Genomic DNA, 20,357 nt, shown 5'->3' on the forward strand with positions numbered 1-20,357 from the left:
GCACATTCAAGATAGTTTGGATATCGTATGTATTTGCAGTTCCCCCAAATATAGCTAGATTTATTGACACCAAATTCTATTTAAAAATTAAATTCACTCTCTTATTGTTGGTATTCCAATGTAGTTCAATGCAGATCAAGAGTTTGTGTATGAAAAAAACAAGAACAGAGCTACATGATATTTAATTTCCAATGTGTACTAGAGCAAGTGTCCTGGCAGACTGACCATCACAGCCCACGCGGAGGTTTAGGACTGTACAGGTCTGCTGGTTAGGTGTCTCATTTTGCAGTGGTTAAGCGCCATGGTCAGCCGAGGCCACAACGGACGAGTGAGTCAACCCTGCTGAAGCGTACTTGTCATCTCCAGCAATAACTATCAACGTCATGGTGATGGTCATTATGCAGCTATTAATATTTATGAAGGTTCAAATTTGTCCAGTTTTGCTTCATGGACCGACTGACAAGCCGAAAATAACATATAGAAAATGCGAGTTAAGATAAACATGGTGTGAAAAGAGGGCGGAATGGTCGAGGGCATTGTTAGACCATATTTATATCTTTTGGGTGAAGCGTTCTGTTGATGATAATGAAACATACAGAAGAAAAAAAACATTCAAGATTTAAATATTTTAAAATAATTGGACTTGTTCTACATTAAACAATAGTTTATGGTCACAATCATTTGGCCTCCTGTGTACAATCAACTTTAATGGCACGGGAGAATAGATACATTAATGAACATGCATATCTTTACAAAAAATTATAGGCAATGATATCTGTTAAAAAAAAAAAAAGGACTCCCTGTTGATATACACATATATAAGGATAATGCCAAAACATTTACCAGGAAGGTGGACGTCAAATTAACGATATCCTTATACGCTGGAGTCGTTTTACCTGCGTTAAAAGGATGTGGTCTGTGATATTTATTATTGGGGTACTACAAGGCGCTTTTCTATGCCCTGTTGTATTACTACAATAAATTACAGTTTCCCAGTCTTTAACTCTATGACTGATGGCTTTATTGGTTTTGTTAGTCACTGCATCGACTGCTCGCTGTATTGGACTGTGGTTTGCTAGCGAGGACAGCGGTAGTTCTCAGCAAACTATTGGTCGTTAGGAGTGGATATGGTTGTGGTGTTACTAAGTAGTACATGTAGTAAGGACATTGAAAACGTGATCTAACATGTGTCTTTCAAACGTTGTTTTTATTCGAACATTTTGAGCAAACGTTTCAAATAAAGTTCAAATTCATACACTGAGCAATAATATGTTTAAAAAATAAATTGAAACATTAATGATCAAAACAAAAACATACCGCACACGAATAATAAAATAAACAAAGAATATACGCACTGAAATCACGAAACAAAGCGAACAATGCTATTCTCTTTTATAACACAAAAATCATAAAACTTTTTTTTTTTATTAATCTCAGCCTTTGAAGATAGATATGTCTACGTATTTAGAGGAAGGATAGTAACTCCAAATGTCGCAAAGTCATTGATTATCAAGAATTCTTCATCGAACATTGCTCTTATTAAATTTTGTAAAAAAAACAATGGGCTATATCTCCCCGAGAGTCACCGTATAATAGAGCCATATAAAACACACGTACGATCCAATGAAATATTTTGTTTTATTATTTTCTAATTGTAATCAATCACTTCCATTAATGCTCATTAATCTCGCCCGAGTCATAAAAAAAGCATGGCTCAATGAAGCGGGTCATGGTGTCACTCAAGCATATAGCACGGCTAATAGTCATTCAAGCGATGCCGAGGTTTTTATATCAGTAGGTAGATGGAAGCCCAGCATTGTGGTCCGGATTAATAATAATTATGATTTTGAAAATTTTTGCTCTTATTGCTTTGGCAGCTGGTAAGTTTTATTACCCATTACCAAATAGTTTTTTTTAATTGTTGTTGATTTACTTTTGTTTTAAATAACGTTTGAAATAAATATACTGTTTAAAATCAATAATAAAGTACTTGAAAGGGATATGCAATAGTATTCTTTCGTTAGTATCTACTTGTATACTGAAAATTGTTTGAAAATGGCCTTTTGATAAACCCAGAGATTTTATTTTCATGTACATGTAAATCAGATATCAATACAAAGCCTACTTTAAATAAATGAAAAAAAAACTTTTGTTTTAATGAAGGAAATGACTTTTTTTTGTTCCTAATGAGTATAATATGCTTACTAATTTTATTTTATAGTGGTGGAATCTGGAAGATGTGAGTACCTATCTATTTTTATCTCTCTCTCACTTTCTCTCTATCGCTCTCCAGAAAACACTAGGAAATAAAAGGTTATGATGTCGTAATGTAATAATTAGTCCAATAATAAGTGCTATTGTATTGCCCATTTATTGTCCTTAATGAAATGCTGGTCTGAAATAAAGCTCGATCCCCCTTTTTGTCATTTTATGTATAATTCATAGATAAATCGTGTTCGATTTCTACGTGATTAAGAATTTCTCCTTTCGGTTAAACATTCATTCTTTAGTAACAAAAGCATATTAATGGTGTAATACTAGTACATATGTATGTCATTTACGTACAGAAATAAATTATGAATATCTTGAATAATCTTTTGTAAATAATCTAGATAGATAATGTCTATTTTGAATCATATTCCATCGTGTGTTTGATGAACATTTCGCCGGAAATAAATCTATAATGAAAATGGCCGAGGTACAGTTTTCATAGTAAATCTCAAATGCGCCTGGCAACTTTAAGCTAAGGGATTTTAAATCATAAATGTCATTTACAGGGAAAGGTCGAAGATTCCCCCGTTTTTACGGTCCGAAAATTAGATATATTAACAGACCAAGTAAGTGCATTTTTGTTTTATTCCATTTTATTTTTTGAAAATCCAATTATATCTCCTGTGTTTAGAATCAGTTTTAATACATGTATTCATTCTCGTCGCAGAACCCCTGAACATGCATTTTTAAATTTTCTGTTGCAGTACACATTCCAGTTCGTAAGTAATTATATGTTTCATTTTATTCATATTAGTTAAAATTTGAATTGTAATTCCGCTCCTCTATGCAATGTATTTTGTACAGTTTAAATTTGTTTTCTTTTACATGTACAATTGTTATAATTGTATATATCAATCTCTTCTTTTGAAATATTTTGTTTCAAATGAAAACAGAATATTTCTGATGTGCATGTAAACGTTGTTTTAGAGTTGAATGAATTATACGATAAAACTGCGCAAATTGATGCGCGGTACATACCAAAATCGCAAGAAACTATTTTAAAATAATTTTATATAGCGATCGCACAATTCTTTTTTCTATCTTATTTTGTCTATTCATGATGATTTGTGCTTTTTTCAAATTGACTGGTATTCTATACGAACTTTTTTTTTATTAATTAGAAACCCAATTTCATTAAATAAAACAAAATAATTTCGTAAAATATAAATACAGTGTATATAATATATTTTGTTCAGCAGATTGTCTTGAAATGGAAATCACTTTTCTTTTGCAATCTAGGTATTGATATGTATGTCCGGAGAATACCTAACCACAAAGTGCTCGATATATTGACAGAATGATGGCCAATAATATCACGATGAATCGTAAAGCGCACATAAATTAAATGAACCCTCCATGGACATGTGCTTCCTACGCCCGCTTGTCGATTTATAACATTGGCCTAATTCTTTCAAAAAATCCTGTAGCATACTGATTATTTATAAAGATGTATATGTCGGTACTTACCGTTTACTGTATATTCCATAACCAACAGTACTTTGGTCCTTAATAAAGAAAAAAGAAAACTGACAGATATTTGTCCAATGCATGAAATTTGTTCATTAATTCTTTTCTTGTATTTTTGCAGCTTACCCAGTAACACGTGTACATACAAGTAAGTTATTAAAAAACTGTTCTCATCGCATTATAAATATTGATGCAGTTCCATGTCCCCTTTCGGAAATTGAACATTTACATACAAAAGTTAAATTTAATTTATAGATTCAAAGGGTCATTTTTATTTATTTGTTTGATATATAAATGTCATATATAAAAATCCTTATGCTTTTTTTTCCACTTCCAGAGTTTGTTGATCGTCACAGTGAGTGTTTCTTAATTTTAGAAGTTTTCTTAATTTTACTGAATTTGTAGTGATTTTCTTTATAAGAAAAATCACAAAATCAATTTTTCGTTTCTGTCTGTAACAAGTCAATGTTCTGGGTACGCTTTATTAAATTGTGACTTTACGTGCAAAGTTTTCTACATGTAATTAAAGAATTAAAGAAACCGCTCATTAAATTAGATGTATGCATACAATATCCATTTTTCGCCTAATTATAAAGTCTATTTTATTTTTTTTTAAAATATTTTTTAAGTTCCTGTTTACAAGAAGATTCATGTACCCATAGTTAAAAAGATTCCAGTAATCCGAACAGTGATTGTCCGCGAAAAAATTCCAAAACCATGTAAGTTGGGACACTCAAAATACATATACCTAGATAATCTTAAAACAGTTTTCTGAAAGTTGTTACTAAAGCGTGAAAATTTAATTTAAATGACATCAAATGTTAACTAACTAATGACATGTACATCAAATTCAATATTCACCAGATCCAGTTCCAAAAGAAATTATCAGAACAATCACAAAGAAAGGTATGCTCTCTCTCTCTCTCTCTCTCTCTCTCTCTCTCTCTCTCTCTCTCTCTCTCTCTCTCTCTCTCTTTCTGTATACTAGTTCGCATTAAAACCTAAAGTATTTTTGTTTCCGTTTTACAGTTGAAGTTCCTGTTGTAAAACATGGTGAGTATGGTGAAACTCAAATCTTTATACGGCACAAAAAACTTTAATTGGATTACATTTGAGCCTTTTCTTTTAACAAATTCTTTCCTTGAGTATGAATATCCAATTTTTTGTCTTTTGCTGTCTTTAAGTTCCGGTCCCTCGTCACGTTCCGGTTATATACGAGGTCCCCGTCGACAGGCCGTTTCCTGTAGAGAAAAAAGTCATAGTTGAAAAACCAGTTCCGGTCACCAAAGAAGGTACAGCAAAACACGCATACATTTGTTATAAACAATATTTAATATCATTATATAACTAGGACAGTTTTAAAAGACGCAAACCAAAAGCAGCTACACATAGTTACATTTAAAAACAATTTTCAGCAGCATGTAGATGTAAATATTGAATTATCTTATATTTTTTTAGTGCCTGTCCCTGCACCTTTTCCCGTTTTTCCGAAAGAAAAAGGTATTCAAATTTTTCTAATCTTTTATGATTTCTAAAACCTCTATAAAACTTTACACTAAAATTGACTTGATATATAATGTACAATTTTTTAAAAACTGAAATAAATCTTCATTTGCGACACTGTTTATTTGTACAATGTTGATTGTCTTGCTTACAGTTGGAAAACCAGCTGATGGCGGTACCGTCGTTGTTGGTAAGCGATCATATTTAATTATACAAAATATCATTATTTTTTTCTTCTTCAAGATATCTATGAAATATATCAAGAGATATTTTTACAACATTATAAACTAATGCCAGAAAATTCAATTTCCTGTAGATGCTGGAAAAGGTGGCGGAAAGTTCAATGATTTTGGCATTCCCCTCGGTGGAAAAAACGTTGATGTTGGAATTGACCCGGGTATAGGCAAAGATATCGGAGATAGATTTGCCGGTACAGATATCGGCGTTGGAGTAGATCCAGGATTTAACAGACCAATTGGCGGAGGAATTGACCCCGGTTTCGATCGCCCGATCGGAGGAGGCAATATTGACCCTGGCTTTAACCGGCCAATTGGCGGCGGCGGAGGAATTATTGACCCGGGCTTTAACAGACCAATTGGCGGAGGTGGCAGTATTGACCCCGGTTTTAACCGACCTATCGGAGGAGGCAATTTTGACCCCGGATTTAACCAACCAATTGGAGGAGGAGGAGGTCTTATTGACCCTGGCTTTAACAGACCAATTGGCGGAGGTGGCAGTATTGACCCCGGTTTTAACCGACCTATCGGAGGAGGCAATTTTGACCCCGGCTTTAACGGACCAATTGGAGGAGGAGGCGGTAATGTTGACCCTGGTTTCAACAGACCTATTGGCGGTGGAGGCGATATTGATCCCGGTTTCACGTTTCCAATAGGTGGAGGAATCGATCCAGGTTTTAACCGACCAATTGGAGGAGGTGGCGGTAATGTTGACCCTGGTTTCAACAGACCTATTGGCGGTGGAGGCAATATTGATCCCGGTTTCACGTTTCCAATAGGTGGAGGAATCGATCCAGGTTTTAACCAACCAATTGGTGGAGGCGGCAACATAGATCAAGGTTTTACCAGACCAATTGGCGGAGGCAACAACATTGATCCGGGTTTCACCTTTCCAATTGGTGGAGGAACCGACCCAGGTTTTAGTCGTCCTATCGGTGGAGGAGGAATCGATGTAGACTTCAATCGCCCAGCAGGCGGAATAGATTCCGGGTTTAACCGTCCAGTTGGCGGGATTGATGCAGGGTTTGGGCTAGGAGGAGGACTTGACGCTGGCTTCAGTCGACCCAACATTGCAATTGACCCTCCAGCTGTAATCGATCCTGGGTTTAACGGCGGAGGAATTAACGCGGGTCTTAACGGCCCTATCTCGGTTGACCCATTGATTGACACCGGAAATAACGTGGATAATTCCATAGGAGGACCTGGTTTAGGAGGACCTGGTTTCGGAGGACCTGGTTTAGGAAGTCCTGATTTCGGGGGGCCTGGTTTTGGGATCGGTGGAGCCGTAAACCCCGGATTCGTCGGTGGTGGGGCTGGACTAGGATTAGACTCAAATTTTGATCGTTTTGATAATTCTCTTGGAGGATTTGAACTCAATGGAAACGGTTTTCCTGATTCTGGTTTCGGGGATTTCTCGTCGTTCGACGCCAGACTGAACGCTATCGCACAAGGACAGGGTGGTTTGGTCTCATCGGGTGGAGCCATCGGACAGGGAATTTCAGGTATTTTGCTTAAAGATGTTTGTTTTTAATTTATGTGATATTATTTACACTACAGTACATAAATCATGTAATTTCCACAGTTACAAATTGACAGCGTCATTGGGGTTTAAAAGTGGCAATGAGCTTGATTATTTTTCAGCTACAGATTTAGGATTACCCTCTGGAGATTTGGGATTGGCTGGAGGTAAGGGCCATTTTCTCAGCACCCACGTACACGTTTACAATAATATGCATGTGCATTAACTTTATGTTTTCTGTCGGCGTATGTGATTTTTTTTTATCAAAGAAGCGACATACTGTGTACAGGAAAATATTCGCCCCTGTTTTATTTTCGCCATTTTCGCCCTCTTTCTCAAAGGGCGATTTTAAGACTGGGCGAATTCCAATGTTCCAAGTTTTCTCTTTAGTACACAAGCGTGTCTGAGCGAATTTAAGACGGGGCGAAACCGTTTGCCTGTGTTGAAGGGCGAAAATAACACGGGGCGAAAACAACCCTGTATACAGTAGTATCATAATACTTTGGTTTAGGTTAGCTGAAAATTGTCTATCATCCGACATTTGATTCATTTGATTCATATTCATAAGGAATATATACAATTGCATTTTAAGATTTTCATCCGTGATTGACAGAAGGAAAGTGAATATGAACGAGATTAAAATTCATTCAACGACTGTGTTATTTTGCAAAGACAGTTAATGCAGTATAGGTGCACATTTTCATACGAAGGTGGGGCGACCACAAATACTTGCTATGGAGAGGTATTCTATCGACGGATCTCGTCGTTCACAGACGTTTTGTGGATTTTGTACATGTATATATTTTACTATTTGGAATATATATTTTTAACACAATAAAGAAAAACGTAAGCAAAACAAGCACACTGGTATGTATATTGAAATTCGATATTCCTTTGATCGACTAACACTTGTTATCTCTAAATGATTCACAGGAATTTCGATGTAAAATTCAAAATCCCCTAAACAAGCTTACATATGTATATATACATGTACTAGTATTAGTACCAGCTTTTCCTCTATGATAAAGTAACCCCTCGATCCCCCCTTAACCTACATGTATTGTAACCTATCTGTTCCCAGTTGCTTGTAAAATTGGAGCTGTTTCTTGGTTTTGGCCCCTCTTTTCCCCAAGGATCATAGTACAGTCAAACTTAAAATTTCTGAACAGCCATTATACATGTACATGTAGTTTCAAAAGCTTTTAGATAAGGGTATAAAATAAGTTGTTTTTTCTAAAATCAATTTTTTGTTATGTTTGTCACAATTATGACTACTTCTTGGCCCTGTAACCAAAGCACCTTTTAACAAGAGGCGCCGATTAATTTGATCAGAAAATCTCCTTTCAGCATTTGGCACGGGCAAGCTAAAAAACGGGAATTATATTTCATGCGTTTATATTTACTATTATTTACAGGTAGGTTCGGTCTGGATGGAATAGACGCTGGAGACAGGTTTGGAAGAGAAAGATTTGGTGGCCTGCGTAAGTTTAACATTATTTTTCATTTACAAGTACATTATATACAACATTTTTTGAATATGAATAACATTAGAATATGAAATGTCACACACGTGTCTTAATTCTCTTTTGTAGTTGATTCCAATGTAGATCTATCAAGTACGTGTGTTTTTAATTTCTGAACATTAAATACTCTTATTAATGATAGTAAAAAAAATATGTTTTAAAGCCAGTTTAACGTATTTCATGTTATTCTCTCCAATGGGGCCAAGATTAAGACGTTAATTCAGATTTCAATAAACCCATTCATGCATTTTTTTTTCATATACATTTTTTTTCAGCTAACTTGGTGGGTGGAGGAGTCCCTGGCGAAGCAGGTAACTATTCTATAAATAGCAATATTAAATACCAATCGCAATTCTCGTCAACATATTTCAGTGGCCCACCAGTCAATACGTAGTCATACAGATCTTCATTTCATTGCATTACATGTATGAACATTACGTCATTTAATTACTGGTAGATGTAATCATGACAGACACGGAACTTGATGATAAACTTAGGCACACATATATCTTAAATAGAAATCGCCTTCCCTCATTTTACATTTGATATATTTCTAATACGAACAATTTATGAATTTTAAGGTTCTAAACTGGCCACGAAAGGTTAAATAGATCTACTGTTTTTATGTGATCAGAAAAGCATTATATCTGCTTTTGATTTCTAGCGATAGCCCCTGCCGCTTTTACCGGTTCATTTAGTGACAATGGACAGACTTTGAGAACAATATGTAAGTAAAAGTAACTTGACACAGTCAGATTTGAACATTACAGTTGTAAAGTTTTTGTTATTAGCTTAACATTAACATTGCATGCTCTCAGAGACGGCATGACTGATAATAACACAGAGATAAATTTACATGTACTAATAATTGGCACCGTTTTTGATAACTGACTTTAAAATACATAACAGATGCATAATACATGTAATACAAAGGTTGTTACTACAATTATTTATATGATAGATGGGGATTTCCCTCACACTACTTGACAAATCTGAAAAAGTTTTTTGATTTGAGGAGTTTAAACAAAATGTTTAACGGCAACAACTAATGAAACTATTTATGCATGCATGTAAATGTTTTTCATCTAAACCAGAAGCCCAGTTCAAGTAGTAAAAAAAGCCTTGCTTTACAAAAATACTGAGCCATTATAATAATGTATTAATTCACAATATTCATGTTATAATTTTTTTTTAAATTTTAAGTATTATTCGAATTTAATACAAAATATTTTTTTAAGGCTTTAAAACAGTAAACTAATTTAATGTACGATTTTAAAACACGAAGCTATGATTTTGCCTCATGTACATAATATTTATGTTTACTTCTACTCAAAATTGACCAATTTAACGTTCATTCTTTTTTTTACCAGAATGGTGGAACACAAGAGGGCGTGTTTAGAGAGAGGTGAAGGCCGCCTGATGGGTGCCATACCCTGCTGACAGCTTCCAGTACATTTACTCCTTTGGTCCTTTGTTGATTGCTATTAAATTTATTTTATATACTTACGGTTTCTGTGATATTGATAAGTGATACAATGTAAGTGTGAATCACTTTAAATCTGATTCCATCGAACAACTATGTGTTGCAACATTAAATTGGTGGAGTGGATCGAAGTTCTACTTTTTAATCAGATTGTACTATTAATACAATAATATGAAAGTACTGTTGTCGTTAGGGGATAGTCTCAAAATATGATATCAATTTGTTCAATACATGTATTTGGAATCAATGGTTAATCTATAGAATCCTCTTCCATACCAGAAAGCTGCGTGTTGTCCTATTATGACTTGAGACAATGAAAAGCCAATATGCCACCAATTAAATACTTGACTCACATTTTTGGAATTTAAACAAGAACAATCTACCATTATCATATTCATTTAAAGAACATTTAAAGTCACAACATAAAATACATGTAGAGATACCCCCACCCTTCCTGATCTTTCAATGAAAGTACTGGTATTATCACAATTCTTTGATGGGTCCTAGTAAGCATACACTGATACTAATGAAAAAATGGTCATGACAGACAGTGTTTAGTTGATTCTTTGAATTTCATCGAATCAGCTCTTTACTCCAATTTTACTCAGCAACTGAATGGCTTCTTCATGTGCCTGCAAAATAAAACACAGTCTCGCTCACTGGTTATGTTTATTCATGCATGTCAATACTAATTCATGTTGACTATGTTTCTAAAAATAAAAAGCCTAAATTGTTTAATAAAAAACAATTTCAATCAATTAAAATATACAATCTATTCAACTTTCAATGATTTTTTATAGGAGTAGCAGGGTGTACATATTTTCTCAGTCTGATTCACGTAAAAATTGGTATACATATGTGAAAATGAAAGGTAAAATTATACATGCAAGAGCAATTAATAATTGTATTAAAGGTTTAAGTTTCTCTTTGTGTTGATCAAATTATGAAAAAACATAATTACATTATGTTTTCTGAAAAGGATATCAAATACTGTAAAATTAGGTATATATATACAATGGGATTCAAAACCATGAAATGTTTATAACATGCAAATAGTGCTTAACCTACAGCGACCTAAGAAAAATCACGGACTGCATAAAAAAAATAATGATGATGTCAAACTCAAATTCCTATAGGAGACGATTATGCGGCTTATGAAAGTAGCGATCATTGCAGAAAAACTTTACAAATTAAACCTGCTAACGAAGATTATGTACCGGTATTTTTTTTTCATCAATGTCATCACCTTTAGGTCCCACGTGAATCATCAAGGAAAGCATTTTATTGTTTAAATGTAACATGTACAAAATACATGTACATGTATGTAAGTCCACATGCATACCTTCTTGTCATCAGGAGTAACTACAGGATAATCTCGGGCTTTGACTAAAAAACTTTTGGCAGCTGAGTAATTCTTCATCCTCAAATGAGTTTTACCAATCATCAGCAAATTCATACTATAAAAGTTGGCTTCCACTAAGGAAAAAAAATAAAAGAATACATGGTATATTACATCGGTTTACAACATAAACAAATATCTATCAAAGGACTACATGTATATATGATAAGGGCCTAAAATGGCCCCCTTAAATGAACATCATCATTTTACTATCATTCTTTGTTTTCTTTGTACAGATATGTATGTGATGTGTTTACATGATATTCATTTTGGTTCAAGTGCCCACAATTTAGAAATACGACATTGTAAAGACAACCTTTTCCCGCCATTTTTGCATTTTTAGCGAAAAACAGCTTGTTTTCAAGCAGTTTTTCCTTCCGAAAACATAGAGCGCATTCTTGAACAAATAAAATGTTTTAATCAGAGATGTATCAAGCCAAGACTAATAAGTGACAAAAAAATTTTCCTTGTTCAAGCATGCGCTCTATATTTCCCATTCGTAAATAGATAAGAAAAATGTCAATTTTTGGCTGATTTTGATTGAATTATAGAAATGGCGTCACTTCTGACGTCATATACTGCCAGTGAGTGTAAATAAATCAAATAAATGGATAAAAAATATATCTTATATCAACTCTTCTAAAAAATTAGTTAACATTTTATTGTATCCGAAACACTTAGAAAATGGCAAATTATGGGGGCCAAATTTAACTCTTATCATATATAGTTCTTTCATAATAAATATAAATCTAAATCAATATGGTTTATAAATACATGTATCTAGTAATTTTCATTGAAAAAAATAAACAAAAACTCTACCTGACTTCTGAACATTTTTATCACATACTGGCATTTACATTTATATTAATTACACTTTCATTAGTTAACAGCTAGTTTCTATCTCTAAAGTGACTTACTTCATATAAAATAATCAAGAGCTTTTATCTATCTTTGAAAAACGGAACCATATTTTATTAAATTTAAAAGATAATTTTATGCTCCTAAAATAAAATATTGATGCAGCACTCTACCATTACAATACATGAAGAATATTTTCCATATACAGTCTTACAAACCTTGGTATGTTTTTGCATTAGATAGAAATCCATGCTGTCTGCTAATTAGTATACAGAAAACTCCAAATAATATTCTTTTCCAATGTTATGGTATTTTATATTTTCTTCTCAATATAAGTTTGTTACTCTATAAAGCTTGCTTTGAGTGAAGTGAATTGGGCATCAGAAAAAAATGAATTCTGGTTATATATTACATGTATTTTTATGTTGATCTCACCTTTCTCAGCTAGCTGAAAGTAGTATAGTGCCTGAAAAAAAAGGGATAAATTATCTCATTCACAATCTAATAGAAAATCAAACAAACACACAAAGTTCAGAACAATATATCAAATAGTACATGTACATTTATTGTTTTAAGGCAAAATTAAAATTAAGCCTTAAATACCTAATATCTAACAGTGTTTGAAGTAATCTTCACTCCTTTCCTTAAACTTGGAACCCACTTATGTTTATTTCACATCTGATACATGCAGTTCTTTGATTGCCGTGGTAGCTCCCTACCAATAGCTGTACCATTGTATCACATTCTGTGATCAATACCGGTTTTAAACCAACTGCTGATAAATAAACTTTACACCAGAGCTTTAGGTAATTTCAGTTTGTCTCCTAGTCTGTTACACTCTAATCCCTACAAAGAAAATCAATTTTAGTTTACCTCTGAGTATGTTGAGGTAGGAGGGGTGGCAAATAGAGCGGCTGCCACTTTACGTGTGTACCATGGCATGTCTGCAAATATAAAGCACCTGCAAACACAAATCTTGATGATATTAGTAATGCATTACAACAGTTTACATCTATGAAATTGCTGAATTAAGTTAACAAATAAATGTACCAACTATAAAAAGTCTGGACCCCCTTCCAAATCTATGTTATAATCAAAGTACATGTATCATTCCCCTTTTCCCAGTAGAGAAATGTTTTGTAGAAGTACGTGTACAACAAGTTGAGCCATTTTAAGAGGATGAAGGATATTACTACATGTATTTGTTTCTTGCATCAAAAGAAGTTAAAAATTACACTGGTTTCAAATGAAATTTGCACAGATTGCTAGTATTTTTAACTTTAAAAACCCCCAGACAGATCCTGTTGATTTCAAAGAGCCATTGGCTAAGTGGCAGACAGTGAAATAGACAGGCCTACATATCCTTAAGATTGTGGTTTAACACAACTATCCAAAGTCCAAGAGTATGTACGGCATTGAAACACATGCATGAGTATATAATCCTTAATTTTTGTTGAACTTTTTAGTTCATTAAATTGAGATACAAGATTACTAGTATGTACTTTTCTTGTTGTGTGATATCTATTATTAAATAAATTCTTAAACAAAATATTTTCTTATACTCACCAGAAACCGATGGAATGAATGGATGTTGCATCATTTGGATTTAATTCAATGGCTCTCTAAATAAAGAAACAAAAAAGTAAGATATTGACTTACTACACCTTGAGTTTCTCAAATTGGCAGATCGAAAATTAGTTGATTATGATAGATAGCATGATGGATAATAATTATAGAAGTCAAATACTAGTAGGGGGAAAAATTTGTAATTTTGGATGAAAAATTATATTTTCAAAACTTTTATTCAGTAAATATGAACAAAAGCCCTCGGCAGATTCGAACTCATGATATGCATTCACAATCTCGATGCTTTCACCACTGAACTATGATGATCATAGACAATCAAATCAATTGATACAAACAATTAAACTAAATGTTTAATTTGCCATCTTGTATGTGTTGTAGTGTCTCAAAAAGTATCAGGCTAGGTGTAGGTTAAGCTTAAGTAAGTAAATATTACACCTCCTAAATTGTGTCAATTGCAATTAATAGTTCCAATACTGCCAAAGTAAATGGAAATAGTTAAGAAATAAACAGCAATAAAAAAGTTCACCGGGATATGAAGTTGGTTGGTCACGTGATCAAAGCCTGTCAAGCCCGAAGGATGTGCTTTGATTTTTGTGCTTTGATCATTGTGACGTCATGAAAAAGTTCATACAGAATTAAACATTTAGCAATTCTATAGGTTCATGTAAAGAAACATATTTGCAAATGTAAATATAATGTAATAATTGTAATTAGTACTGTGCCAGCTGTACTCTAAATGGAATCAAAACTATTAACAGCCATTTTAACAAAAACTTAGACTTAGAATATAGTTTGCTCATCAAAACAAGCAGTCAAATTGTTTTAGTTCACTAAGATAAGTTCATTAATATTCATTCACAGTCAAAACCAAAAAAATCCCCATTCACCCATCCCCAAAAAAATCTGCTGTGTGAAATTTACCTTGTTTCAAACAACTTAAAATATACAGCCCTGGATGAAGTTAAACCAGTGTCATTGCTTGCCATGTATTCATATCTATTAGACAATGACTGGACAGTTAACAATGAGTAGACTACACCTTTATCAAATCGGAGTTTGTCACGTACTGCCAAAAGTCCAAGCTCTTTTTTTGTTAAAATATTAAACTATCTTCCATGTGATCATTTAATTGTTGGCAAAGGAGGTATTCATTGAGGATACATATATTGAGGGTGAAATACATCCAAAATTTAATTGGCATACTCCATTGAATCAGATATATGAGTTAATAATTTTGAAGATCTACTGGGAGTCGTATTGCACTTCATCATTAAAACAATTACACAAAGTATAATTGTGTGATAAAAGTGTTTCCTGTATCAAGTTATTATCAACAGGTGTTTTATAGGACATTTCGTTCAATCACGACAACATCTAATTTGCTACAAAAAAATTCCGAATAAAATTCAGACTTCTTAATGTTGGTTATTTGTCTAAAATGCATGAGGATAAAATAAGAAAATCCTATCAAAAAGATGCCCCAGATGTCTCAACATCTTAATTCCAGCTTAATTATAAACAACTCACCAGGAAATGTTTCTTAACAGAGAAAGCATTAGAAATCCGGGCTTTAGTGCCTTCATACTCCCCGGTGTAATCCAACAGCACAGCATACCACTGTAAAATTTATATTTCAGTCAGAAATAGTTCCTATAATTCTTGACTGAATGGCTATAGTTTTTATAAATAGAGAATGAGAAAGTACGTGGGCTGAATTAAAAAAAATTACTGTTTAATACATGCAATTCTATCTTTTACTCTAAATTGTAAATGTATTAAACTTGATAAGCAGCAGAAATATACCACAAAATATAAAACAAACACATTTGTTTTCTTTGATAAAATGTTTGTGATACATGTACAAGTTTTTTTAATCTTCTATTTATAAAATGTAATGTTTTGTAAGAACATGGTCAGTCGTGCAGTTTAAAAGCACACATATATATATCCAGCTATGCATATAATCACTATATACACCACAACTTTTGTATTTTCACACGTAATCTACCGCTAGGATCATAATCTATAGATGGCCATTGATCACTTGTAAAAATTAAAAGTCATTTTTTCAAATTTTTGTTTATAGTTGATTTTCAAACATAAACAAATATGAAAAAAAAATCAATTTTATATACCTTGTGACAAGCAAAATTATTTTCATTTATTTGTAAAGCCCTCTTTGCATATTCAAATGCTTCAAACATACAGGATTTCTTCACTTCCGCATCGGTACTGTCTTTGCCCTTGTCAGTGGTGGCCCTGGCCAGTCGCCATAGGACCTCATCGTTTGTACAATCCTTGAATTGAACAAGATAGTCATATAACTCCTGGACTTTGTAATCCTGATACAATTGTTCAGCAGTCTCTATCACAGCTTTGTAGTCAATCATTTTCTCCTGATCCTTATCTACAAACAAACATTTTTTCCCCAAGTAAGTTTATTAAAAATTCATTTTTGAATCGTCGAGCATCAATAAGGAACATGCTCTCACTGCTGTTTAAATAAAAAAAAGAAGAAATGATGATTAAATTACTTTTGGAACATGTTGAAAGTTACCGGTATAATATTAGAGCATTAAAAAGCGTTTTTAATTTACTCCCCCCCCCCCCCAAAAAAAAATCTAATTTCTGTCTAACTTTCTTAAATCACATATTCCATTTTGGTACACATGAAATGCTTAAAATAATACTTCTGAACTGAATCAAAACTAAACTAACAATAGGTATACACAATTCCTTTAGACAGTGCAATTTCATTAATACTTTAAAGGACTGCGAACGATAGCATTGTCTAGCAGCCTTACTAAAAGTCATTTTTTGAAAGTTGTCTAATTAAAGTTAATTTTTTACAATAATGTAAACATTTATGGGGGGGGGGGGGGGGGGGAAGATGTTTTAAAAAACATTTCCGTTTTCCGTGAAACAAAAATTCCTTTTGAGGGGTTTTAATTATTGTTATTTAGCATATTATTACCAAAGGGTTTGTTGTTTCACGGGGGGGGGGGGGGGGGGACATATGTCTACAGACCGAAATACATTCCAAAAAAAGAATTTTGCTTTGTAAATTTTCAAAAACTAATTAACAGATATGAATTAAAATGACATTTTGTTTTAATATATATGGTAAAATATGTTATTATTAAGTTTTTATGCACATATTGGCCGCTAAATAATATTTTCCTCACTCATAGAGACCGATTTCAATGAATTATTGTTAGATCCTGCGTTAGCAAAACTTTTGTTTAAAAAATATATATTTTGATTAAGAATTTTATTTTGATATAAATCGATTAGGATTTGATTATACTTTTTAGTAGAAAACTTAGTTTTTGAAAATCTGACAGAAATTCCGAAATATTTGGATGTAAAATGTAGGTGGGAAACGGGCGTTAGCGTTCACAGTTCTTTAAAGTATTCATCTTCTAAATATTTCTTAACCAAAGGGACTGAATTTTGAGTACACAACAATTTTTTTAAAGTTAGATTTTTTCTTTTCAAACTTTTTTCCACAGGAGCATTAAGTTTGAGTCACATTTTTCATTTGTTAAAAAAGTGAGAAATATAACATTAACTTTGAACTACCATAGTTTATTTTTTTCATCCCATAACTTCCAGAAGCTAAATTGCAAAATTATGTGATACTGGAATTTATCACATGTTTATCTCAATATATGGTGGGTATCACTCATGGGATAAATTTTTGATATTCCACTGTGTGTTCTTACACCACGGGACGTCATAATTAAACATTACATAGCTTTGGGCAGATTATTGACGTAGAATGAAAAAGTAATAAAATAATTCATTTGAAAAGCATTGATTTATAAATGTGCAGCATTTAATGCTGTTTCATTTTTTTTATAAATTGAATGATGAAAATACCAGAAAAATGAAATGTACAAGGAACTTCTTTCATGCGTAAAATTGATGACGTCAGGTAGTGAATGTGTTGTGCAGCTCCCATGCAATTATCGGTATCATGTTTACAGAAAGATTGAGGTTTAACAAGAGATTAAGGTTTAACTTGTGGTAAAACATGTGATAAAAAGAATTTCTCATGATTTGCGATGGTATATGATTTTTATCCAACTCGTTGTGTGTTTTCTATCCCCCTGCCAATTTTTAAGGCTCAGGGATAGAAAACACAACTCACTGGATAAAAATCATATATCATCGCAAATCATGAGAGATCCTATTTACATATATTCTTCTGACTAAAATTAATAAAGGGTCATTAGAGCATGAAAATCAAAACCTTTCTAAAATAACTAACTTTTCTGATTCTGTAAATCAAATACAGTCAAACTTCGTTATCTCGAACTACTTTGGACTGTTTAAAAACTTTGGGATATCAGAGTATTTGAGATATCGATGGTAAAATACGTAAAAAATTAGTGGTTGGGACTTACAAATCACTTTGACATATCAATTGTATTCGAGATATCAGTGTTCGAGATATCAAAGTTCAACTGTATTTCAAATAACTACATGTATGGCTTTGAGACACAATATAAACTGCTGTATATATTTGGTCATATCAAATTTGTTTCAATCAGAATTCATTTTAACCATGAAATTTCACTAAGAATTGCTATGAATGTTGCAAGAGAAAATGGCCATATCCAAAACTCATTGACAAAGGTATTCATATATATGTTCAAATTACAAAACAAGTATTACTTTACCTTCCTTCTCTTTTGAGTTCCTAAAGCTTAAGGCATGTACAGTCACAAAAGGAACTGGCAAACAATAAAAGGGCAATAGCCTAAGGGTATTTCCAAAGTTTTTAATACATATCTGAAATTTAAGGAAAATATCTTTTAATAAATCATGTTAACTGTAAACAAACAAGAGGTCTACAGGCTTCGACAGTCACCTGAGTACCTTATATTGACATGTCAGAGAGTCTTTAAAGTTTGCATTCTTAGCTTCATTTTGAAGTCTAAATCCTAATCTGAGACTCCTCTGACTGTTACTCTGCTTTTATTATTTAATGTTAAAAAAACATTCAATCATGAAAATGGGTTGGGTGTTGGGGGTTGGGGGTTGGGGTAGAGTTCAAGAGTGAAAGGATTTTGGATTGTCTATATATCTTGGCTTCAGGTGCAAAAAATTGAAAACATTTGGTAATATGAGACCTGCAGGCCTTTAATGGTCAGTCTTTTATAATATTCAGTTTCATTTATAATGCACACAAAATACATAAAGCTTATTTCTACAAGTATACAATGTGCAGGATATTAAAGTAGATTTCCTAAAATAGAACACATATTTAAGGGTGCATCCCAGGAGCCATGAATTGCACAGTTTAGGTAGAGGACATCATGGACATCATAATCTTGCATTTAGTTTTTCTCAAATATATATGGGAGCAGAAAAAAAGATTTTCTAAGATTCAATATATTTTTTCTATATGTCATATTCAGGCCCCATTCTTGGGTTTGAACCCCTTACCTAGGGGCAATGAATTTACCAATTATTGTAGTCAGGACTCCATGGACATCATAACCGTGCATTTAGTTTTTCTCAAATATGTATGGGAGTAAAAAAACACTTACATTTTTATTATATGGCCATATTGGTCCTGCCCTAGGGTCTGAAGGTTCATGAATTTCAAAAAGGATCTATTGCAAATAACAACACAATTGCATATATGGCAAGAATACAGTACATTTTCCCAGTACATGACATTTTAAGCCAAAAATGCAGGAGGAGAAAAAAAAGGGGGTGGGGCAGCTTGAGTTTTCTGTCCCCTAGCTTGCCATTCTGGCGCATCAGGTACATCCCCTACAAAGGATTCAGCTGTTAATATGGAAAAGAGTTCAGTTGAATGTACAGTGAATGATTATAGTGTACGAAAGCCTCATAAGATTCCTTCGATATCTACACACATCACTCTTCCTGTTATTTCTGTTGGAAAAACTAAGGCAACATGCATTATTTGTCGCAAAGGGTCAAAGGGTTTGTGACCTTTGAAATCGGTATCCTTTTGTAAAGACAGAAACCGATTCCAACCTTATGGGTCAAGTCTTTTGTCATGTGCTCCTTTGATAGAGGGCTTCATGGATATCATAACCATGCCTTTAGTTTTTTACCTCATGTGTGTGGGAGAAGAGAAGAAGATTTTTGAAATTTTGGTCCTTTATTGCATATTTGGCCCCCGCGTATGAGGCCCGGGTTGGTACAGCCAAGAATCAAGCTGTGCATGGCCGAATTAGCCAGGCTGGTGTACCGCTGACCCCCCTTCTAAAATGTCAATTAAGAGGTAGAAAACATGACATTACCTGTCGTATAGTCCTAAATCCTTGGAACCTCCTTATGTTTCTAAAGAGTGATGCAGAGAACATGGTGGTGCCTTTGAAAACCATGAAAAATTCAGTTGCTCAACTTGTTCAGATGTTGTCTGCTTCTTCTGTACCTTCGATCTTTTTTAATCTCCTTAAACAGAAGAGTCGCAGGTGGCTGTCTGCAAAGACCCGGTTCCAAAGCCGGTAAAGAAAAATAAATAATC

At 33.4% G+C, this 20,357-nt stretch overlaps 2 protein-coding genes across 5 annotated transcripts; one reads left to right on the forward strand and one right to left on the reverse strand.

The window, feature by feature from the left end:
- Positions 1 to 1,752: 1,752 nt before the first annotated feature.
- LOC128188899 (uncharacterized PE-PGRS family protein PE_PGRS54-like) lies at positions 1,753 to 10,021 on the forward strand. Of its 4 annotated transcripts, XM_052860217.1 has the most exons (19): positions 1,760 to 1,880; positions 2,222 to 2,239; positions 2,778 to 2,837; positions 2,976 to 2,990; positions 3,860 to 3,886; positions 4,076 to 4,093; positions 4,368 to 4,457; positions 4,603 to 4,644; positions 4,768 to 4,791; positions 4,923 to 5,030; positions 5,197 to 5,238; positions 5,396 to 5,431; positions 5,558 to 6,979; positions 7,119 to 7,163; positions 8,412 to 8,477; positions 8,589 to 8,612; positions 8,795 to 8,830; positions 9,184 to 9,246; positions 9,890 to 10,021. In XM_052860217.1, coding segments are annotated over exons 1-19 (2,178 nt in total). In that variant the 5' UTR covers positions 1,760 to 1,840; the 3' UTR covers positions 9,892 to 10,021. The 4 variants fall into 4 exon arrangements, with proteins under 4 accessions (XP_052716179.1, XP_052716180.1, XP_052716178.1 ...); XM_052860219.1 differs by lacking the exon at positions 7,119 to 7,163 and having other exon boundaries at positions 1,753 to 1,880; XM_052860218.1 differs by lacking the exon at positions 9,184 to 9,246 and having other exon boundaries at positions 1,756 to 1,880.
- Positions 10,022 to 10,382: 361 nt separating this feature from the next.
- Positions 10,383 to 20,345, reverse strand: LOC128188902 (regulator of microtubule dynamics protein 1-like). Its single transcript, XM_052860222.1, has 9 exons — positions 20,131 to 20,345; positions 18,532 to 18,643; positions 15,982 to 16,253; positions 15,374 to 15,463; positions 13,826 to 13,881; positions 13,133 to 13,220; positions 12,695 to 12,725; positions 11,345 to 11,478; positions 10,383 to 10,634 (listed from the first exon to the last, which is right to left on the reverse strand). Exons 1-9 carry the CDS (start codon positions 20,212 to 20,214, stop codon positions 10,584 to 10,586), a joined length of 918 nt encoding a protein of 305 aa, XP_052716182.1. The 5' UTR covers positions 20,215 to 20,345; the 3' UTR covers positions 10,383 to 10,583.
- Positions 20,346 to 20,357: the final 12 nt, after the last annotated feature.

Source organism: Crassostrea angulata, chromosome 6, assembly GCF_025612915.1.
Source record: "Crassostrea angulata isolate pt1a10 chromosome 6, ASM2561291v2, whole genome shotgun sequence".
NCBI classification, from domain to species: domain Eukaryota; kingdom Metazoa; phylum Mollusca; class Bivalvia; order Ostreida; family Ostreidae; genus Magallana; species Magallana angulata.